At 45.6% G+C, this 22,789-nt stretch overlaps 8 protein-coding genes across 8 annotated transcripts; 5 read left to right on the top strand and 3 right to left on the bottom strand.

Annotated features, from left to right (window-relative positions):
* Nucleotides 1-843, top strand: TSTA_069300 (uncharacterized protein; the record flags this gene model as incomplete). Its single annotated transcript, XM_002340855.1, has 2 exons — nucleotides 1-577; nucleotides 653-843. 2 exons carry the CDS (start codon nucleotides 1-3, stop codon nucleotides 841-843), a joined length of 768 nt encoding a protein of 255 aa, XP_002340896.1.
* Nucleotides 844-5,515: 4,672 nt separating this feature from the next.
* Nucleotides 5,516-6,160, bottom strand: TSTA_069310 (uncharacterized protein; the record flags this gene model as incomplete). Its single annotated transcript, XM_002340856.1, has 2 exons — nucleotides 5,516-5,931; nucleotides 6,148-6,160. The coding sequence occupies 2 exons, from the start codon at nucleotides 6,158-6,160 to the stop codon at nucleotides 5,516-5,518; spliced, it is 429 nt and encodes a 142-aa protein (XP_002340897.1).
* Nucleotides 6,161-7,909: 1,749 nt separating this feature from the next.
* Nucleotides 7,910-9,288, top strand: TSTA_069320 (uncharacterized protein; the record flags this gene model as incomplete). The annotated part of the gene is made up of 4 exons (XM_002340857.1): nucleotides 7,910-8,239; nucleotides 8,293-8,561; nucleotides 8,612-8,875; nucleotides 8,925-9,288. The coding sequence occupies 4 exons, from the start codon at nucleotides 7,910-7,912 to the stop codon at nucleotides 9,286-9,288; spliced, it is 1,227 nt and encodes a 408-aa protein (XP_002340898.1).
* A 598-nt stretch (nucleotides 9,289-9,886) lies between these two features.
* On the bottom strand, nucleotides 9,887-11,224 carry TSTA_069330 (lipase/esterase, putative). The gene is made up of 4 exons (XM_002340858.1): nucleotides 10,901-11,224; nucleotides 10,418-10,840; nucleotides 10,172-10,356; nucleotides 9,887-10,103 (listed from the first exon to the last, which is right to left on the bottom strand). The coding sequence occupies exons 1-4, from the start codon at nucleotides 11,172-11,174 to the stop codon at nucleotides 9,996-9,998; spliced, it is 990 nt and encodes a 329-aa protein (XP_002340899.1). The 5' UTR covers nucleotides 11,175-11,224; the 3' UTR covers nucleotides 9,887-9,995.
* A 1,698-nt stretch (nucleotides 11,225-12,922) lies between these two features.
* Nucleotides 12,923-14,045, top strand: TSTA_069340 (uncharacterized protein; the record flags this gene model as incomplete). Its single annotated transcript, XM_002340859.1, has 2 exons — nucleotides 12,923-12,995; nucleotides 13,038-14,045. The coding sequence occupies 2 exons, from the start codon at nucleotides 12,923-12,925 to the stop codon at nucleotides 14,027-14,029; spliced, it is 1,065 nt and encodes a 354-aa protein (XP_002340900.1). The 3' UTR covers nucleotides 14,030-14,045.
* Nucleotides 14,046-14,260: 215 nt separating this feature from the next.
* TSTA_069350 (uncharacterized protein) lies at nucleotides 14,261-15,103 on the top strand (the record flags this gene model as incomplete). The annotated part of the gene is made up of 2 exons (XM_002340860.1): nucleotides 14,261-14,343; nucleotides 14,407-15,103. 2 exons carry the CDS (start codon nucleotides 14,261-14,263, stop codon nucleotides 15,101-15,103), a joined length of 780 nt encoding a protein of 259 aa, XP_002340901.1.
* A 427-nt stretch (nucleotides 15,104-15,530) lies between these two features.
* On the top strand, nucleotides 15,531-16,343 carry TSTA_069360 (GNAT family acetyltransferase, putative; the record flags this gene model as incomplete). The annotated part of the gene is made up of 3 exons (XM_002340861.1): nucleotides 15,531-15,933; nucleotides 15,993-16,102; nucleotides 16,157-16,343. The coding sequence occupies 3 exons, from the start codon at nucleotides 15,531-15,533 to the stop codon at nucleotides 16,322-16,324; spliced, it is 681 nt and encodes a 226-aa protein (XP_002340902.1). The 3' UTR covers nucleotides 16,325-16,343.
* A 108-nt stretch (nucleotides 16,344-16,451) lies between these two features.
* Nucleotides 16,452-22,264, bottom strand: TSTA_069370 (uncharacterized protein; the record flags this gene model as incomplete). Its single annotated transcript, XM_002340862.1, has 2 exons — nucleotides 16,452-19,817; nucleotides 20,720-22,264. The coding sequence occupies 2 exons, from the start codon at nucleotides 22,262-22,264 to the stop codon at nucleotides 16,650-16,652; spliced, it is 4,713 nt and encodes a 1,570-aa protein (XP_002340903.1). The 3' UTR covers nucleotides 16,452-16,649.
* Nucleotides 22,265-22,789: the final 525 nt, after the last annotated feature.

Raw genomic sequence — 22,789 nt, forward strand, 5'->3', positions numbered from 1 at the left:
ATGCTGGACGAAGAACATCCGGTGCTGCCAGCAGCCGATCCACGAGACGCGAATCCGTATCTCCTTGGCAGGGTCAGTGATCACAACGTGGTGATAGCTTGCCTGCCCGCAGAGACAACAGGCAAAGTTTCGGCTGCCACGGTGACAGACATGATCCATAGCTTTCCATCGATCCGATTTGGACTGATGGTAGGCATTGGCGGTGGCGTACCACATCACACTTATCCGGAACAAGGTGCAGGTGTAGAAATAGGGGAAGACGATGATGAGTCGGAAGATGAGATGGAGGAAATACCAGATATTAGACTGGGCGATGTCGTAGTCAGTCTACACACCAAGTCTACGGAAGCGGTAGTGCAGTATGATTTTGGCAAGTCACTGCAGGAGAAGGAGTTTGTTCATACCGGTGGAAAGCTGAATGCAGTTGCTAGGCTTCAGGCCAATCATACTCGAGGACATTACAAAATCCCCGAGTTATTATCAAAAATGCTTGCAGATAATCCGTCCATGGCGAATTTTCAGCACCCGGGTTCTGAGAAGGACCGCTTGTTCAAAGCGGACATCATCCATGTAGAAGGTAGAAAGTCATGCAGGGCTTGTTGTGGGCTAGATAATACGAATCTCATAAAGAGGAGGGAGCGAACTAATAAAGCCCCTAAGATTCACTGTGGGACTATCGGGTCTGCAGACCAAGTCATGAAGAATGCAATTCTCAGAGACCAGTGGGCACTAAAGGAAAACATTCTTTCAGTATGGAAATTGTTGTACAAATTGATCCTCAATCACGCCCCAACTAAAATTCTTGCTCTTCAATTCAACGATAAACGCATCTTCTTCTGGTGAGAATTTTTGTGAGCTAAACATAGAATGACCTTTCTATTGAGATGGCCAAATACCTTTCATTTATCCACCCACAAATAATAACGAAACATAGGATTGGGATAACTCTAAATAATAGATAACCTCAGATCCAATATATTATAGTTTGAGAAAGCCTTGAATGGGGATTGACTCGCTTTCCAGATTCGTCTCTTTCTGTGGCGACTCAGGTTATCTAGTGAATAGAGACTCTAAGGATAACCATGGAACTATTTCTGAAGAAGTTGATGAGACCATATCCAGTAAATGACTCCTCTTCAACTGTTTCGCTAGACATAAGTGTTCACTTAATTTGTCTCTATCAATATTGTCAACATATTCTGTATCAGTCTCGTTATCAGACATAGAAATATCAGGGTCTTTGGCAACCTGATTCGCGCAGTGAGGCTGATCATGAGACGCTGACTGGTTAGGTAATCCCTACAACAGGTCTAAGCAACAAGACAGAGCAGGGATCACAACTAGTTGAGGCGGGGGGCTGGAAAGGCATGCTGCTTCATTCTGTAATAAATTTGAAAAGTCTTCCGATAGTTATGAGGTAGCAAGCATGAAGTCTTCTAGAAAATCCTGTGACTCGATGCTTTCAATTGGTGAACTGCTTCTGTGAGGCTCCAACTGCTAAGGGATACTAGTAGGTAAAGTTTTCTGGGTCTGACTTGGACTAACTGTAGTTAATCCCGATATAGTAGATAGCGTCACTACATCGCTCAGAGTGTAATCCTTGAGGATTAATGCTGATATTGCTGTTTCAGGTATACACTGTGGTGATAGACCTTAATCTAGTGTAGGCGTGACATTACTAGCTTGCTCCTATAGCTCTGCCTGGCTTTGATTGAGTGGCTGTGAGAGATCTGCATTTTCTACCGACTTCAAGGGCGCTTTTGCGGTGAAGGCGGACAATACACGTTCATCTGCGATACTTTGATCTGACGAATTTGCATGTGCACTGTTGTTATCATCATCTTTGTCTCCTGCTTTTATATGTAAGCTAAAAACATGCATGAATAGGGATTGTACCTTTCGCAGACAAGCAAACCAAAGACTCTTTTTCCTCCCATTTTTCACCCTCCACGACTGAAAAGTCACCGAACGCTCGGTCAAAATTATTCGAACACGAGGGATTGGTATGGACTGCAGATGTGCTTGAGGTAGTCAGTGAAATTGTACTCTCTGGACTGTGAATGGAGCAGACAACAGCTGGTGGACGATGGGGGAAGTGTTTGACGTAAAGCTGGTTGTGGGAAGGATGTGAGGGAACTTGGGTGAGTGGAAGGGTTTGGATTGACTCTTTTTGAGGGGTGGAAGAAATGAGTTGAACAGTTACTGGGAGATATGCTATTTATAGGACGTGCAGGAAGTGAATGGGGGCGGTAAAATTTGATTTTTTCTAAGGTAACAGCCATGATCGTGGAATGGGTAGAGAGAGGTAGGGAAAATAAACTGATGTCCGATGGATGCACTCCATCCTAATGCGCGATGAGAGGTCTTTATATCTGTCTCAGGACACAAAAGGTGCAAAAAGATGATTATCAGTTCTCGTCGAATATCGCTATCGCTGCCACTGACATATTCTCTGTCATCGTCGTCTCCACCTGCAACAAAGAACGGCGACGTTGACGATGCAGTCGTCGTAATCAACGGGCTGGCTGATTTTCAATCAGATGACCCAAATCCAAGCTCAAAAGTGAGACATGATCTAGTAGCACGCCCGATGCTACTCAGCTTCATGCGCAACTTTGCTTCTGTCCCACAATTGAGGCATTGCTAGCCACATCTGTGACCAAAGTCATCTGGGTTACCACATCGTTGCTGTCGTGCATGAATCAAGGCGTTTTATAAGCGGGTTTGACACTTGTAGACCAACATTGGATCAGCATCCTCGCAAATCTACCTTAATGGTTGTGTCAGCCCCTTTCAGCTCTGCAGCCATAGATGCCAGCTCAGATGATGCAGGATTTTTATTATTGGCTACACTTGCCTTTAGACCCTAACAGCACTTCCTCAATAAATACGTCGGCTCGAACAGTGGATATGACGCTGTCAAACAGGCATTGCATAGAATTTCTACTGGTGGAATCAGCATCCGTGCACAGATGGGCTTATTTCCGGCGTGGCCAAGATCAGGATGCCTCCTGTCCGAATACCACATGATTGAGTCACTTGACTATGAGCCCCGTCCAATAGATTACACTGCTGAAGTTCCTAGCTGCCACACTCGTGTTAGTGAAGCCAGGACTGAAAGGAATCCGATCTCATCACAGCCGGTATAGCGAGAGAACAATGAAGGTAAAACTTCGATACAATCCGATACAATCCATCTTCCCATCATCTGAATTGTAGATGATGGCTCACTGCTGTAGTAGAACCCAAAGACTGTAATTTCTGTCAACTACTCAAAAGTAGTCACGGTGCAGAAGGGGAGACGGCGCAGGAATAAGGCGGATCCGCGCAGGGAGGAGGGAAGATGCTGGGATCAGCGATTCGTGTAGTCTCCCGCTAGCAAATACGGCTGAGAAAAGGTGAGCAGCTGGAGCGGTAGAAAAGAAAAAAAGAGAGGTGGAATTGACGGTCGTCGTTCGGGGACGCACTTGCAGTTTATATAGGCCTCACCCGGTGGGGCAGCCCCCGTTAAAGCGGCGAGAGAACCGCTATCCCCCATATGGTATACACAAGTACTTCCACGGCCTCGCGCTAAACGGTTTCGGGGAATTTCTTTTCCGTTCCGCGCTCTGGTTGATCGAAAAGCGCGCCCCGCTAACCGGCACAACGTATACTCAAGTTATCACAGTTAATTCAAGAGAGTAGAGTAAAACTAATTACATGGTAAATGAGCGTCCTTAAATACCTTTCCCTTGACATAGCCGTTCGGTCCTGACTATGTTCGACATATTCCTGTCCTGTCCGACTATTTTACCCTAACCCTGAGGGTTATTCGGATAATCCCTTGTTCCGTCATGCAGTAGTGTAACGCTATCTAGTTGTTTCATTGGCTGTGGTTTCTTGATTCTTCTGACAAAAAGTACGAAGTATCATTCCTATTATCACGTGACCTCTGCATTCTTATACGACAGTACGCGTTACTGTCAGTGACTAGTAACAGTTTGCCTTGTATCTTGTGCCTTCCCTTTCCTAGTATTGTGGCTTTTAGCGTTATACAGGCTTGTTTCGTGACGTATTGATTTTCAAGACCTGATTAGGCCCGCTATGCTTAACCGGATATGGATAGTATGTATTTTGGTAAGAAAACCAGTTGTATCGAACCTGTTTTGTGGCTTGGTAAGTAAGTTGAAAATCCAAGTGGGACGTCGTATTGTATTGTATTCTGTGTGTCTATCTAAGGATGAAATCTTGGTATATTTCAACGTATCAAATTATGTATGCAAAAGGTATGGAATCCTTGATCCTTGTTGTCATCCTTCTCCTTCTCTAAGTACAGTAAAGGTGGGAGACTTTCTTTTAGCCCCTATTTGGTAGATTCTTCTCTAAAGTGTGTGGCTCGCTCTGATTGGCTGGCAAATCTCATTGTCTGATTGGCTGGATTGGCTTAGCTAATCCAACACTAACCCAGAAGGGACGACGCTAAACGCGACGCGGAAAACGGCCCCGCTTGCACCAGGACGAAGATTATTATTATTCCCTAGCTAGATATTATACATGTACGTGATATGCTTTTGCTATCCATTCATATCCCAGTCTCTCCTTTCATCACTCTGATTAAATACTGGGCAGTCTTATGCTCCGGCGCAATGGTATACGTTGTAAGGCCTCGATGGACCAAGTGCTCATATTCAAGGTGAACTCCTCGTTCCCCTCTCCTCTGCCGGGGAGACTCTTTACTATTTATACTCAAGATTTACCAAGGAGATTCATAATCCAGTGCCCACAATAAGCTCAGGACAGAAAATCACAGAAAAAGAAATGCATATACAACACCACTCAAGCCAGCTACGTAACCACGCAAACCCATACATATCATATCCTCAAGTCTTGTTCGTCACTCCGCCCAAACTGACCGTCTTTCTTCCTCGCTCAAATGTTAAATTTCATCCACAGCTTAGTTACCAGGCAAAGATCGGCATCTAGCTAGCAAAGACAGAGTTTGCATGGACGTCAAATTTCTATCTGTTCAAGCTTGGTAGATCTCGGATCAAGCCCTCGTTGAAGATCTACCCATCAAACTGGTAAAGTCCCGAGAAGATGAATCCGGCGCTATGAATACACTAAGTTAGGTCGTGATCTATAGTTTGTTTTTATTATGGAGGGTCTTTCCACTCTACCATCTGGTATTCAGCGAACGCCACGATCACATTGTGGATGAAAAGTTCAAGGGGATGGTTTGATGATTGGTTGTAGGGGCAAAGACGTCAAGAGTTTAGCACTCCACACTCCGCTTTGGGCAGTTTTGGATACGATCACATAAAGCAATGCGGAAATGATTTCCCAGTGCTTTTGATATGTCACTGTCACGGCTTAGAGTAGTTTTGTGAGGTCTTTGGTTTCAGTATGCTTATTCGTATACAACAGGTATCGAAATCAAAGTACAGCCTGGATCTCGGGATCATACTGGCCGAAGCGAACTATTCTGTCACTCATTCGGTATAAATAATTTTTTATGGCCATGACTTGATCTCACTACTCAGCTCTGAAGAACCTCCTGCGCCTCCTTTGGGAAATTTCTCAACGTAGCATCTGCCAGATTATCCGGTCCCGTACAAAACATCAACTTTGTCCCCGCGTCATTCTTTCGGATTGCCTTCGTGTATACAGATATCACTTCCTCAAGCAAATTTGTCCTCTCCGGATACCCACGTATACACCATCCGATTAATATGCCGTCCCAGGTACATGCCTTGATGGTGGACTTGAGGTCCTGGAGAGCAGTGGGGATATCGTTACCGTCAAAGTCGAAGGGAACGTTCTTGAATCGTGGAAGTTCATTTGGGTAGGCCTCCCAATTTTTGTCGAGGATTTCGCGCAGGGGCTGGCCTCGTAGGTAGCGGCTCAGGCTTATGACGAGGATCTGTCGGGGGCCGGGCATGTTGAAAAGTAATTCTATAGGGTTATTATTAATGAACCCAATAAGGTTCACGAAGGATGAGATGCATCATGCACATACATTTTATAAGTAATTCGTGGTTATATCAAAGCTCGCCTGACTATGAACTTCAGGAGTGATAGTAATGAAAACCCTCCTACTCCTCGGTGATGACAGACCTGTTTTTATACCACAATCCAGCTTGAAAATCGCTTATGAAGACCAACACTCACCTGACGCATTCATCCGTGGTAGTCTTTGATTTTATAGACCCCATGATGTTAAAATATATTTAAGGCCGTTGGGAAAGATGGATTTATTGGGGAATTGGCGAATAAAATACAATCCTAGGGATAGATGCACGATTCCACGACTCCACTTGTCGGCGCCGCTATTCTATTTCTGAGTCTTTATTTCATCTCATGCAAAAGGTACCAGTAATGAAGGAAGGAAGCTGATAAAATAATATATCAATTCTAACAGCGGGCTTTTATAGGGCTGGCGCGTCTATTAGTCACGTTCTGCTAGAAAGATCTAAATGGGTTGGTAACCAATTGCTTGGATAGGTCCGATCTTCTTGACCTCAGAGCCTACGGCGGATAACTCGAATATCGGCGCGGTATGGCAGGTATCGTATCCGCCGGCATGACTAGCAGTCGAATAATATTCGATATTCGCATCCGCCAGTGGAAAGAACAGCGAATATCGTATCCGCCGCCAATATCCGATCGGATAATATCCGCCAAGGCCAACAGCCCTAGGCTTTTCTTTTCAAAGTGCCCTATCTGATCAGCTACTACCTATTCAGTTGATGTGGCCATCTCCTTGCAGTCGCTGTATTGCCGTCCAGTCCACGAAATTAACCCTACCTTGACTTGCCTAGGCGCTCAACCAAAACCTATTTCACATTTTCACAGACTAGAGCATATCAGCGCGAAAAGCCGTAAACAGCAGAGTATAAAATTCCGTTGCAAAAATAGAGAATATTCTAGGAGCCCATCCCGTGATGCCGAGTACCATGCTCAGTCCTTCTAGCATGGGCACATTAGTCTTTTTCAACTTCAATCTACTTAGCATCAGTTCATACGATACTATGCCCTTAAAATATACTATATCCCCACGGTATTGATACATAGGTAACAGGAGGTATGAGGGGCAGGTTGCACTGGTAGCAGATGGAATGTCTATTGAGGTCGCAGTTGATGAGAAGAGGGTGTTCCATATATAAAGTGGGTTTGATGAATATATGTAATTGGACAGATAATTAAATCATTTCTGAAGAACGAATTAATTACTTTACGATACAAAGATCATAAATCTCGGTAGTTGATAGTACTAATCCGGAAATATGTTCTCTAACCCTAAGTCGTCAAGCTAATCGATATGACTTGCAGGATGCGATTGCACTACTCTTAATTCCCAGTATTTGCTTTTTCTTCATATCTAATGCTTAGATCTTTTATCGTGCATGACACGGACAATACGTTTGAAGCTTTCAGTTTACTGTAAATCTGATTACTATACACAGTTCAAACATCCCGGAAACACGGATCCGAATCTGGCAATATACATGCCCATGTGCGATTCCGGGTGCCCATCTTTATATACGTGAAGAAAATATGCTCGGTTAATCGCCCTAAACACTCGATAACCTCATGCAATGGACAAATAAAAAGATTGTGAGATTCCACGATTTCGCAATCGCAGCAAGTGGCATCAGCTTGGGCCAAATTGCGTGATTCATTATGGATCCAGGAACGTCTATCTTATATAAATGCCGGCCATCTGTCCGGGTTTTGGACTACACTGAAATCTGTTAACAGAAAAAAGAAAGAAATTTTGTTGTGCAATAAATACAACAGGTAAGCTAACAAAAATCAATTCCAATCGTTGACTTAGTGTGGTGAGATATTGACTGGGTTTAGATCCATCAATTGATGAGGGGTCAAGCCTACATCATACTTTAGATAGTCTACAAACTCGAAACTACGCAAAATGGCCACTACGCTCAGCTCGCATCACGCTCAAGCTCCTCATGAGCTCCAAAACTCACTCTCGCAATCTTCTTCAACCCGAAAGATTGACCTGACTCTCTTCCCCGACGGACTCAAAACAACAGGTCAACATGAACCACTCCCGGAACACATTCATCCATTCGAAGATTTCCCCAAGGAAATCATAGGACGTACTGTCTGGAAAGCGGAGGATTATAAAGATCATCCCGAAAAATGGGTTCATCGGTTTACTCCCGCCGAGGTTGAGGAGTTGAGTTCTGCGGCGGATCGGTTTATTGCTGCCGGTACACCATTGACTGGCATTACGCAGGTAATACACTCTCAGCCTGATGTTCAGTACAAGACGTCAAGCTAACGATGTAGAAAAAATTCGTCCTCCCCACTCTTGGACCATACCTTTACTACGAACTGCGAGATGATTTGATCAATGGCAAAGGCTTCATTCTATTCAAAGGACTGCCCGTCACGGCATGGGGAAACCGCAAGTCAGCCGTTGCTTACATGGGCCTGGGTACATACCTCGGCTACTTTGTGAGTCAGAATAGTCGTGGTCATGTTCTGGGACATGTCAAGGATCTCGGCGAGGATCCCACTCAGATTGACAAGGTTCGCATTTATAGAACAAATGCCCGGTAAGTCGCTCCTCGTCTCTGGGTGGTCAGTTATGGACTAAACGAAATAGTCAATTCTTCCACGTCGATGACTCGGATATCGTCGGTTTGCTATGTATCGCTCGTGCGTTGGAAGGTGGAGAGTCCGATCTGGTCTCTGCCCATCATGTTTATAATGTGCTTTCGAAAGAGCGGCCAGACGTCTTGAAAACCCTGACGGAACCAAACTGGTACTTTGACCGAAAGGGAGAGACATCCAAAGGTCAAGAAGAATATATCAAAACAACTGTATTCTATCTCGAAAGAACAGAGGAGAATCCTCGTGTATACATCAAGTTCGTCCTCCTCTTTCAAGAATTAGAGAACGATATACTGACAAAATAGATGGGACCCCTACTTCGTCCGCTCCCTCACCCGCTTCTCCGACAAAGGCATAATCCCCCCTCTCTCCGACAGACAACAAGAAGCCCTCCGCGTTCTTGAAGAAACCGCCCAACGTCTTTCGCTACATATGATCCTCGAAGTCGGTGATATCCAGTTTTTGGCCAACACGCACATCTTACATGCTCGTACTGCGTATAAAGATTATGCGCCACCAGCACCACGCCGGCATCTAATGAGGTTGTGGCTCGCGACGCCGGAGAGTGAAGGGGGCTGGAAGTTACCGTTTTGGGATAGCGATGAGAAGAAGCGTGGTGGGATTCAGGTTGATGATCAGCCGCCTGTTGCGTTGTTAGATGCTGAGTAATTTACCGTAGTCAGGTATCCCATGTATTTAGACAGAAATCTTAAAAATTATTAGATACCTAGATCACTATATGTATCATATTTCCTTTGCCAGGTTTCCACTCTCAGCTGTCGCCGCTTTTGTGAGGGCGCTTCAATCAGCCTCACACTGAGTAAATTTCAGTCTGGACTCACGCTCACTGAGCACTCAGCGAGAGTGTGTCTGCGGACAAGTCAACCCTACAAATTGGACTAGTGATATATCGAGATTTCCTTCTGTTTCGCGATTGAAAAACAACATTCATGGTGATCAGAAGTTAAACAGGATCCAGACGCCTCTCTGTGCCAATTACCTTTACACCCAGCCCTTAGCTGGGTCATAGAGATTACGAATCTACGGCAGTACATGGCTGTCTTTGCTAACAGAAGATGACTAGATCGAGATCCTATTTTCAAAACGAGATCAGGAAAGCGCACTCCACTAAGTTAGCCGCCTACAAGCTTGGGTCCGCAGTGCTGCAAAATAAAATGCAGACAGATTGGAGAGCTCCTTCACCTTTGTATACACTCCTCGATTCATTCTACCCGACTACGAAGGCGTCACTAGCTCACGCTAATTGAACTATAGTTAAGCCGTATCGTATTTGTCACATCATTATACATAATATTGAGGTAGATACGCAAATGATGTAAACCTGTCATTAGGTCTTGCATGTTGCATCAAAATGCTTATCCAGTGGACGCTAATAGCCAGTTCAACCCTTGCACACAGTCTTCTTGAGCCTTCTTTGATACATCTAAATGGTGAGCATAAATCCAGAAAATATGCGGAAGGTCCTATGTATTTAAACTTGTCAGCAACCCAAATCAATTCTAGCTAAGCACTTTCGTTATTGAATACATACCAGGTACAAGGACTCTTGCACTTCCACCCCTGCATCTCGTAAGGATTGTGCGTAGCATACAGCATCATCCCGTAGGATGTCCACATCACAGATTTGGATGTATACTTTTGGTAACCCATGAAATTGGCCCCATAATGGATACGCTTCGGGACTGTTTCTCTCATTAAGTGGAACTCCAAGTGCATCTAAAAGTGGTTGAGGGGATCAGTAGTTGCGACGGCCAGATAATCAAATGGAAATACATACCATGGTTCTCTTCCATCTCATGTCTCTTGAGGAGGGTTGTCTCTAACTCAGCACACCACGATTTATGTATATCTCTAAGCCGAGGAGGAATAAAATGTGAATCTGTACCATTTACAGTCACTGGTGCTCTGAGCAGAACCCCGCTCATGGTAATCTTTGCGCAAGAAATATTTCCCTTCATCCAGGTTTGCGCACGTTGCGAGACTATAGCCGCAAGCTGCCCACCTGAAGATGTCCCGCTCACAACCATGTTGACCATTCCGGGAGCGAGGTTTGCCACCAAGCTAGAGAGATTGGTGACTATATACCGAAACGCATCCCAACCATCATTGACTGGGACGGGGAATGTATATGCCGGACTGAGTCGATACTCGACACTAAGGACGGTGAGCGGTCCGGATAGAGCCATATACCGACATGAGACTATCTATCCTTAGTCTACCACACCATCTGAGATCTATCCATCAACAATTTCAAACGTACCATCTTCAGTTTCTAGGGAGCCACTCGTAAACCCACCAGAATGGAAGAAGATCACGACTCCATGTGAGAGTTCTGATCGCTTCGCGGTGTATATTCGAATAGGAATGTTGTGATCATCACTTGCTGGAATGGTTGTATCTATCGTCAATACTTCCGTAACAAATTTATGGCCGGCTGGAGAGTCATAGAAGTCTCTGTTCCGTTGATGATCATCATGGCGTATTTTGGGATGTTGTGTAATGAATGAACTCCATTCGGCATGAAGAGGCTTCATCTTTGAATTAGGATATGTACGAGCAATAGACTGTCCAGGACATTACCTACAGTCTGCGAAAAATTCAAGCATTTTACACCCATATAGGGCCATAACTCAATCCGCAGGCAGCAGCGAGTAGGTTACATAAGCTCGTACTTTTGGTTTCGAATGTCATGTATATATTACAATGCATAGCACAGCCATATTGTACACTGTAGTCTTGTGGTTATGCAAGACAAATACATCACAATACCGCAAATATACGGTAACAGCGATACTAAAAAAACAGTAATTAATACGAGATCCTGCGAAATTCGTCATCGTCGACCATTTAACCTAATAGATTTATTTACTGGCTTATTATCCAAGTCCAATAAGTCAAACTACGTATATACTATACTCATGCCGTGATTAGGAAGAATTAAGGGATAAGTATGGCATCTTTCCAATTTCCTGTCCTCTGTTTCTCTCTATGCCCAGTTTTAAGGTGCAATTTCTCATAGTTTTTTCGTGCATTTTTCCATATGAGTACTCCTTGTCAACAAAGTAAGTTATTTGTGACTGCGGTCGAATACATATCATCGAGGTCAAGCAGACAGATAAAGCATCGCGAGACAAAGCATGTGGTTTTGGGATTTACCATTGGGGAAAATAAATTTTGGAGAGCGGAAATCATTGGTGTTGATCTAGTAGAACCGACAGCGACCATGAAGTAGGGATTTGTCATGTCAAGTGGGTCTGTCGACGCGACACTAAATTTTTGTGAGAAATGAACATTTTCTTGTTAACTGCAATGGGGCAATTTACAAACTAGTAATTTATAATCACCATACAGCTCACCCTATTGGCCATAACCGTTATGGTTCTACATTATTGGCTGATAAAATTACAGTTATGCAATCTTGGCGGTATTGTCAAAGGTGACATGACACTAAAAATTTGTAATTTTCCAACACCCTACCATGAGGATGTGGATGGTGCTTGGTGAGTGGATCAGACTGCTCAGCTTTGGCTCACTGAGCATGTCCGTGAGCTTATGTAAAGCTCACTGATCTGATCAGCGCGCTCAGGAACGTGCTCAGTTCTACGGAGTACTCAGTGAGTAAAAACGGTAAGGGAAAGGCCCGGGGCGTCAAAGGAAATCCGGCACCTAGTATCTACATCTACGTACTACGTAGTGCCTAGGTGCAAAACATCGGACATGAATTCCGACCTTTGGACTTCATAGTCCGACGAGTGACGGCGTAGCTGAAAGGTGAATGTAGGGCTATGGACGTTGCCCTGGTTTCCCGATTGAGGAGTCACATGACCGTAACCACGGGTCGGAACTAAAACGTATTACCATTTCACCAAAAAGGACGCCCTTAAAGGGAATTTGGTATTTTTGAGGTATTTGCGAACCGTTCCGTAGTTCGACTTCTGTATCCTGCTAGTCACGTGATTTTATTCCAACAGTGTTGATATTGAGCGAGCGAGCGCGTAGCCTACTGTTTGTTTTCCTTATGCCTTAATATTCTCGTACATAGAGACCTATATCTCACCAGTAGAACTCTCTGCTCAAGCCAAAAGCCTGAAGGAATAGCTGCAAGACCCCACCCGATAAGGAAATTCTCATCTTCTCCTAATTAGGAAATCCTATCCGATCCATTCAATCTGGCAGATCCGTCTCGATTCTCATCTTATACTCGTCGTTTGCATTTCGTTCTTGTCTAATCGACAAGGAAAGAGAGAAGATATAATTCCCAAAGTTGCTAATAATAACCAACATGCCAACTCGACATATCCACATCGCCATCCTTGATACAGATGTACCCGTCCCCGCAGTATATACGGCACGGGGTTTGTACAGTTCTCAGTTCCGGGAGTTACTACAATCTGCAGCGAGGAGACTAAACCAAAATATAAGAGATAACTCCGCTATTGCACAACAAGTACAGATTCATACCTCTGCCTACGATGTAGTCGGCGGCTCGTATCCTGGGATGGGTATGTTGCGAAAGACAACTCCCTGCCTGGAGGAAGAGCAAGAAGAAGTGGAAGAAGAAGAAACATTCAGACCTATCGATGCCATACTAATCACTGGCTCAGCGGCATCGGCATATTATCAAGGAGAGCAATATGCATGGATCTCAAAACTGCAAGAATTCATTAGGCGGGTTTGGAGTCGTTTTCCGCTCGTCAAGTTTTTTGGGTCTTGTTTTGGGCATCAAGTTATTGCGCAGGCGTTGCTCGTAAATACGAAAGATGCGCAGTCATTAGTGTCACCCCAGGTTCGAGTCGAGGCGTGTCCGATGGGATATGAGATTGGTATACACCCTGTCACTCTGAGTCCAGAGTTTACCCCCACAACGCTCGGAAAGGCGTTTACGAGCAGATTAGGATCGAATAATGGAAAGTTACATATCCAACTTATCCATGGAGATCGCGTCGTTGGATTCTATCCTTCACATACTACCGCAGAGACATCCGCAGTGACATTATCGGCTCTCCCCAAACCCTGGCTCAATCTCGGAAGTACACCTCTCTCCCCAATTCAGGGTCTCTATTACCCTGGAAGAGTCCTGACATACCAAGGACACTTCGAATTCGACGTCTTCGTGAACTGTGAAACAGTTATTGAATTCGGACGACGGGCCGGTTGGGACGCGCAGATGGTCACAGAGTCTCTACGCAAGATTAATGGATTTGAAGATGATGATTCGAGATTAGCGGCGGAGATTGTTGTGCAGTTTCTGGCTGGTGGTGACGATAATAGTGGCCAAGGTGTGGATGTGCCTATGAAGATAAGCTATTCGATGAAAGAGGATATGGTCCGATCGGTTGTATCGAATGGGCTGGTTACTCCTCCTGACGAGATGTCTATGCAAGTATAATATCTTTAATTCGCTCAATATCTCTATATCGATATCCAAACAGGAGAATATCCCCCCCCAAAAAAACAGCTCTAAAATAAGCATCCTAGGTCAACCAATCACAAAGCCCAAAATACGAACACTCACAAAGCGGCAAGTCAAGGAGGCTTGGATTCACGTGCAATTTTTCGATCTGTTTCTCTCGATATCATCACATCCTCTTTCTATCCTTTCAATCTTCTTGAACGCAATATGGCTATGTCTACCTCCAACGTGAGAATGATCATTACAGCCGTTGTCACAGCCGCGGCTGTGGCAGCGGGTTCTTCGAGTTTGTATGTATACTTACTGCACCGAAGACTGCGTCAATCAACTCTACGTATACACAAATCCTGCAGTGGAAAGGAACTCACCACTACCACGGAGCAAAGTGCTGAATCTCAAATTCGACCAATATGCACAACCACCCCAGATAACATCTTGACCTCAAACCAATACTTTATCGTCTACGACCGTGCATGGCGCACCATCCACAAAAGCGACTTGCCATCAGACCAAGATCTGACAACCATCCTCGGACCCGATAATGGATCATGGTCCTACGACCAAAAATTGCTCACAACCTATCTACGACGCAACATGTCCGCTTTTGCGCGCTATTTGCCACAGGCACGAATCATAAAAATGATTCTCCGCAAAGCGAACCCTCAAGCATTGCCGACACTCAATCCGGTGGTGATCGAAAAGCTGGATTTTGGCGTTGGGGATGTTGTCTGTGGGATTTATAAAGTCCTGAGGAGGGAGGATGCACTCCTGGAATTTGGGATTGAGCAGCTCTCTCCCAAGGCGGAGAGTCAAGAGAAGAAGACAGAACAGCAGTTTGACGGGAGATTAGTCATTGGTATACGACCTGCTAGTGACATCGACAGTGATTCAGTGGAGATATACAGCGAAACGATTATGTGGAGAGACAATACGAAGCCAAACATAATTATGCCGTTGGAGCGAAAGATTCCCAAAGTAATGCATGAGTTGGCTTCGTGGTGGTTACTTGATTCTGGCGTCAATTATCTGAAGGGATTGAAGGGGAACTAATTATTGTTGTCTGCAGATATGTATTATATGGCAATCTCCTATCTAATGTATCTATATCTAATCGTAGAATTCTATCGAGAACAGGGATCGGACTTTATGCCGATGAAGTATCTGTATAGCCAATTGCAATTGTGGATGATGATTGGCCAACACTTGCATTTTGCGCCCTACGACATTTCATACGCCTTATTACATTCCCCTTGACATTATCTATAAATTAAACTAAGCGATCTAATCTTCATTATACTCATCTATCTCTATCAACCGTCCGACCCATTCTACCGGGACATATTCCGCCGACCCACTCGTATCAATATCAAAATTCCCTTTCACCGACTACTCAAGTCAACCTCAACCCCTTCCCCCAGCATTCTAAACTCTTTATAGTCAAGGCTTAGACGGTCAGAGAGGAAAGAGAAAGAAAAAAATGCCAGGCTCAGTCCTCGAGAACACAACCGACCCTCCCCTCCCACCACCAAAACACCACCTTCAATCCGCCCCTCTCCTAACCCCAATCCAAGCCACGCTCCCTAACACACTTACAAATATAACCCTCTACCCAACTTCTAACGGACCAACATCCCTCCCTCAAGAACTTATAACCTTTCTCCATGAGGAATTCTCTGTCGAGATTTTGAAGGGATGTACATATCCCATGGAAGAGCCCATGAGTTTTGATAGGTTTAGGGAGTATTGGTTCGGGACTTTTGCTGTTGTTGTTCTCAAAGGCACTGTCGATGAGAGTAGAAAGCTGTTACAGGGTGATGGGAAAGGGGTGGATTGGAAGGAGGTGTGCCTGGGGACGTTTTATATTAAACCTAATTATCCCGGTACGTCTTGTCTCTATTCATGGTTTTTATTGTAGAGTTTGTTGCTGAGTGATTTGAAGGACGATGCTCCCACATCTGCAACGCAGGTTTCCTAACCTGCTCTCACGCTCGAGGTCAAGGTATCGGCTCCATAATGGGACGAACATATCTCGAATATGCGCCTAAACTTGTGCGTTCCCGTCTCCCCTCATTTCCTTCGTTACCTTCTTGCTGACGACGATAGGGATACAAATACTCCGTCTTCAATCTCGTATTTGCCAACAATCCCGCCTCAAGCAAGATATGGGACCGTCTCGGATTTGAGGTATTGGGTCGTGTTCCCGGGGCGGGTAGATTGGCTAATAGTGAGGAATTGGTTGATGCGTTGATTTATGGGAGGAGTTTGGTATGATCTTTCCCTATAGTTTGGATGGAGATGATTGAGAGACCTCAGCAGGAGTATTTATATGAAGTGAATTGAATATGTACATACAAAAAGGATAGATACACCATCCCATAGACATGAATGGTACAGAAGGTATCTGTTTCAAGCCTGACGAATAACAAGAATATCGCTAGAGGTATTGTGCAGAAACAGGTAGTCAAACAACTGACATGACATACAAATAAAATGTGTGTCATGCACAGAGACGAAATAAAACGCTGAACCGAATAGATCCGACGTATTAGAAAAAGGTACCGGAAATAGAAATTGGAGAAAGAGAAAAGAAAAAGTATTATCTCCAAGGAGGTCGTTCATCAGGTTTCTTATTATTTCCCGTCGAACTCTCTCGTCCAGATTTACTCTTTATCTGAGGTAAAAGACTTATCCGACGACTTCCATGACCAAGTGACGTACCGGGTCGAGCTTGTTTCGTAGCTCCATTTTCTTCCTCGTTCTGTCTCACTGTCGTAGTCATCGGTCCACCGTAACTTTGTCGATTGCGGAGGCCCGTGGGCAGATTGGGGGTTGATTTGCGGAGTTTGCCGTATGATGAATCTTGAATAGATGGGCGGGTGGTTGTTGATGTTGTAGAGGCGGAGAATGAGCGGCCAACAGTGGGTGAGGTTGGGGTTGGTGACATTGTGCCGAGACGACTGTTTGTTCGGTAGCCGGTACGACTACCTGTTCGCCCTGTGGGGACGGGTGAGGAGGATGTTGCTCGGCTTAGTGGACTAGGGACGGGTAGGGATGAAGAAACAGATCGCGAGGTGCGTCCTGGTAAGGGGACGTTCTGTCGGAGGGTAGATGGTGGGGTCAGTTTGAAGTTGTGGCCAGTGTCAAGATCGGCGGTATTGGTGCTGGCGTTCCATCGTGGTCGGTTCATCGCCGGTGTCGATGGTATACGGCTGGTACGTGTTGCGGGTGTTGGTGTCGTAGAGGAATACGGTGGCGTGTTGACAGATAGTGCAGCTGACGATTTGCGACTGCTAGCTGCTGTCGGAATACCAGACAATCTTCGCGATCCTGCAGCAGCAGTTCGTGACGTACTGCCAACTGAACTTCCCCGTCTGCTAGATCCGCCATTTCCAGCGTTGGGTGTCCGTAGTCCGCCATTATATCCAGTCACAATTACAGACGATGCCGGCGAGCTGCCAGGTGTACCAAAAAGGCTAGTGTTTGCAGGACTGTCGGTTGTAATAATACTAGATACCGAATCACGCAGTTGCTGGCTCTTAGAAATCGTAGTCTCCTCAAGCACCGTATCCATGACTTTCATGCTCGCCTTGAGGGCGTCAACCCGCTGGTTCATGTCTGAAAGCAAAGTAAGAACCTCACCGTTCACCGTAAGTCTATCGTTGACTCCCTTTTGAATAATTGACATGACTCTCGCAATGGCCGGCACGTAATGTATCTTTTTAGCTTCGTAGCTCTCAATCTTCTTAGTGACTGCCGATGGATTGTTCACAGGATCACCCGACTCCAACGACTCTTGCAACTTGCCGATACTGCGTTCAACCGAATCACACATCTTCTGCGCTTGCTTGCCAGCATTTCGAAACACTAGAATCCAGCGATCTTCTCCAAGCTCGCGCCGCAAAGCCTCTGCATCAGCTTCTAGTTTCTTGTAATCCGTCTCAAGTCGCTTTCGCCTGTCTTCCAGCTCCTCACAAGCTGTCGGGAACAATTTTTCTGCTCGTGATTGAAACATGGATAATCGCATAGGAAGAAAGTCCAATGACGCTCTTAGCGGCTGCATACGAGCAAATAGTTGCATAAGATTCGCATCATCTTGTGGATTGCTATTCGCTACCGCAGGATTAGAAGTATCAGCTGCAGGAAACAAAGCCAAACTCAGCCGCTTGTTTGCTGTTGATGGTGTACCGTGAAGAGGGGATTCCTCAACAATAGTTTCGAGCTCATTGATATCGAGACCGTTACCAGGCTCAGCCTCTGTATCCGGGGCGAGTGATTTATGTCGCTTTTCCTCCATTTCAAAGATCAATCTGCTGAGATTATCAATTTCAAGACCAACATCACCAAGGACATTGTTCCATAACTCTTCCCATTCCATGGCAAGTTCGACTTGTTCCTTGACACCTTTCAAGAATTTCCGTATGCTCGCCCAATTTTTCAAAGTTGTATCCATTTGAACAACAATCAGTTTCAAATCATCGGCACGAACATCATCAATATCGTCACGTAATTGAACATTCTCAATGGCCTTGACATAGACATCAACCAAGCTCTCAAATTTGATAACTGCCTTGTCCACTTCTTCCAGCCCTTCTCGTCCACCGGCCGCAGCCCACTCAACGTCGTCCTCGGCATCGAGGCCATTGAGAACTTCCGACGCCTTATTCATCCATTTCTCAATTTGTTCGGCTGCACCACTCAAAGCTCTAACGGCTGTAGGTGCATTGATAATGGACGTAATGCTCGCTTCCAGAGCGGCGGGTTGCGGCAAATTGATCGATGTAAGCTGTGACAATTGATTACTAAAAGACGCCCGAGAAAAAGAAAAGATCGACTCTGCTCGGTTCAGTTTATAAGGACTTGTGAAGTATGATTGCATGTTGTTCGAAGACGGCGTCGAGGGTACGGGCGGAGTATCTTTTGGTGGAGGGGGAGGAGCCTGATCTTCAAGTGTGCTGCGCCTGAGATATTCTTCCAGATCACTCGATACTTCCTGTATAGGGTCGACATTTTGAGGTATGGAGCTGGGCCCTTCAGCCATTGTAGCGAATCCAACTGTCGTCATCGTCGACGCAGCAACCCCGTCTACGGAGTCGCGGACGTCGGCGAGTTGTTCAATCGTGTCAACAGGAGAAGAACGTCGGTCTGGGAAGAGTTCGTTGTCGGGGGTGAGAAGTTTCTTTTGTTGTTGCTGTGAACTACTTTGTTGTATATTTGCTTGACTGGGTTCTTTCTTGGTAGGTGACTGCAATAAATCAGGTGCACTTCTTTCTCTTTTGATTGTCAAACCTGGCCAAGCTCTACCGCGTTTCTCAACTTTGATTGATAAATCCTGATGAAGACTTTCCAATTCTCGTAAGTGGTGTTCTGGGATCTTGCCCACGGCACCTTTATTATTTTTCGTCTGCGGGTTATTGGAATCCGTTGATCCACTGAGGAGTTTCACTCGAGCCGCTAGACCAGGTGAGAGTCTTCGGAATATCGAAGTTCGTTGCGTATCGTCCGAAGACAGGTTCTGTTCCGATTCCTCTCTCTGTGGTGACTGTCTGAATCGGCGGGATATCGTCGAAGGGCTTGAGGTCGTCGATAACGGCTCCTGAGCTTCTGTCGAGGGAGATTGCGATAATTGAGGAGCAGAAAATTTCTTAGTTAATGATCGCAGAGAATAGCTAGCTTGTAAACTGCTCTCGTTCGTGCTCGTTGCTGTCGTCGACGTCGCCGATGAACCAGGCACGAAGGGTACTGCGGGCATGGATACAATACTAGCCTGCGAACCATTCACCTCTATGCTCAAATTAACTGTATCTGTTGTAGCTGTTGTAGCTGTCGAAAAATCTTGTTGAAAATGAATAGAGCTTAATTCCGTCGTGGTCGTCGCCTTCCATAAAAAAGGGAGCAATGCTGACGCTGACTTGGCGGCGACGCGAGGAGAACGACCAACTATTCCTCCTCCGCGTTTGGCTGACCCACTCGGCAATCTGTCAACAACGGTCTCGTACACTCGCCTTCTGCTGCTGCTGGGGAGATTGAGAGAGTAGCGATCGGGATCTACATGGCGCGGAGAGTGTGAGGAGAGAGAAAACGTGCGGCGGGAGTTCAGGAGATGATGGGTAATGACTGAGAAGGGGGAGAAGATCCCGCTGTTTTGGTTATCCATCGGCTTTTTTTCGTTAGCTCGACTCCAGATTAAGATGGCTTTTGCACGGACAATTTTTTAGTTACTGTGGGATGAACCTGGATATAGTTTATCTTTAATAGATATATGGCTATATTTGATATTTATCAAGGCAATTAAGGACTAACAGCACAATTCACACTGTCAGGCAGAAGTGCGCTTTCAAACAGCATACAGGATTTGTAGACTTTCCAATCAGCAGGCCCCACGACAACAACACATGGACAATAGACAGCAAACTGCTGTCAACGCAAACAATTCAACTTGTAATGTAGACGCCACAACACCGTATGTGCACTCGTCAGGGGTAAAATCATATGATTATGTAAATGGCCATGAAAATAAATAAGTCTGGCTCAGGATACTCAGCCCCGGAACCACAGGAACGACAGAAGATAGGGTATCAAATAGGGATCAGTACCAGAAAAGGATTCAGGTACCAACCAGATGAAATGAAAGTAAATAAAAAGAAATTGTGTGTAGAGTTAGGCAACCTCAGCAGTCAAGGTCTCGTTATCAAAAATGACCGGAAGCTCTATAATAGATGCAACAGACCCCTTACGCGGATTCCTCCAGTCATCCAACATTTCCTCACGAACACCCCTGCACCATTCAAGAAGTGCAGCGTCGAATTGCTTCCACGCCTCGTCGCTACTCCCGTACACCACGCCCATGACGTCCAAATCAAATTTGATTTCCCACCGCAATTCGGCGGCTTTGCGCCAGTATCGTAGATTCTCCGCTCGGCGGTAGGGCTTGGCTATATCCTCGTGGGGAGTTTTGATTTCGCCAAAAAGTCGCCTTGATTTGCGCACGGCTTGGTTATGCATTCGAATGAGATCGCGTCCGTCACGCAAGCGACTCAGAAGTGGAGTTGGTAAGACTGCATTCTCAGGAGACGTCCACGGCGGCAACGCGGGGCCAATTCCATTCATCAAGGTCTGAAGAAATGCTTCTTCACGCTCTCTCTCACGCCCCGTCCAATCGCCAGAAGCCCAGTTCCAACTGGCTCGTTCCTTGTTCTCGGCCTCCTCTAGCCTGCGTTCTTCGTCGAGAACAATGATAACACCAGCCATCCAGTTTAGAATTGCTGCCCGTTCGGTATTTCGTAAACCACCGGCAAAGTTTCGAGACGCCCATCCTTTCAAAACATCTGTAACTGCCAATAACTCTTCTCGGAATTTCCGTTCTGACTTGATACTAGCCAGACGTTCCGGTCGTTCGTGGCTAATGTAGTACACTCGAGCGGCGCGGATCGCTAACGTGACAAGATCAAGAATGTGCATGCCCTGAACTTCATGCCACCCGGTGGACTTGGGTGACGAAGGCGACTGTGGATCATACTGAGGCAAGAGACTATTCGACGACGCCGTGGGCGAAGTTACTGTGTTGTCTGGCTCTGACTTCTTCACTGCCAACGATGCCTTATCCAACGCCTCCACCAACTCTTTTCGCAAAACCTTCAACTTCGGCGGAGGCGCAATATGGTGCGTCTTGACACTGTACGTACTAACCGTAGGAGGCAGCATCAATTCGTCGTCGTCCTCAACATCAAAATCAACCTGATCCGGAGCGATATCATCTACAGGACTATCAACCATCTCCGTAGCAAACTGCGGATCCTGAGTGAGCATCAACTTTGGAACCTCCTTTGCGCTATCAACATGATTCTTATTCCTTGGACGAGCCATCTGCGCTCCTTTGCCATCAAGTAATCCCGTTCTCGCAAAGTAGTATTGTAAATGCGCAATACTGCCCAAACACATAACACTTTCCCGATTCTTAGCCGATTCGGCGAATTCGACGCCCTGAGGGCGGATATAACCCCGTCGTTTTGACCCGACGGAAATCACAGATAGTCTATTATCGCTGTTGGATGTAGTAACAGACGTAGCAGAGAAGTTGGAGATTGAGGAGATGGTTGAGAAACTGCGGCCGGGGGAGGGACATGAGGAGATGGCGGGTGTTGGAGGAATGGATGGAGATGGTGAGCCGGAGCGTAGGAGCATGCTGCCGTCTTTGTCGTTGTGGTCGTCCATGGTTTCTTTCCTTTCGACGATCCACAGTGTAGGGGTTGTGAACAAAGAAAGACGGTCTCGGTGGGAATCTGAGTATATATCCAGTTGTTGGTATCGCCTTTTGATTTCAAAGCGGCTCGCACATGGGTCACTCTGCTGGGGAGGGTTCGGCGATGATCAATAGCGTAAATAATAGATTATGTAGACCGAACGATAGTCGATATGGTTATAAACAGATAAATAAGAGTGACGAGAAAGAAAATATATAATGAAGTCGAGGGAGAAAGGGAAATTGCTCTGGAACTAGTTTAATTAGATGAACAATAAGAATTTCCCTAGTACACAAACAGTCACACTAAGGAGGTGAACCCGCTCGTGGGGGGTTCATGCAATCCAGCCATGATTGTGCAGATTGATCAAAGTATTTGCAATTCGGAGACTTCTCAGGCAATAAAACCAATTTCTACATATCATGACTTGTCCCTGTTGCGAGTCTGCAGGGATTATTTTGTTATTTATCTGTGGCATGGTCACGTGATGTCGCGT

Source organism: Talaromyces stipitatus, genomic scaffold, assembly GCF_000003125.1.
Source record: "Talaromyces stipitatus ATCC 10500 scf_1105507295523 genomic scaffold, whole genome shotgun sequence".
Lineage (NCBI taxonomy): Eukaryota > Fungi > Ascomycota > Eurotiomycetes > Eurotiales > Trichocomaceae > Talaromyces > Talaromyces stipitatus.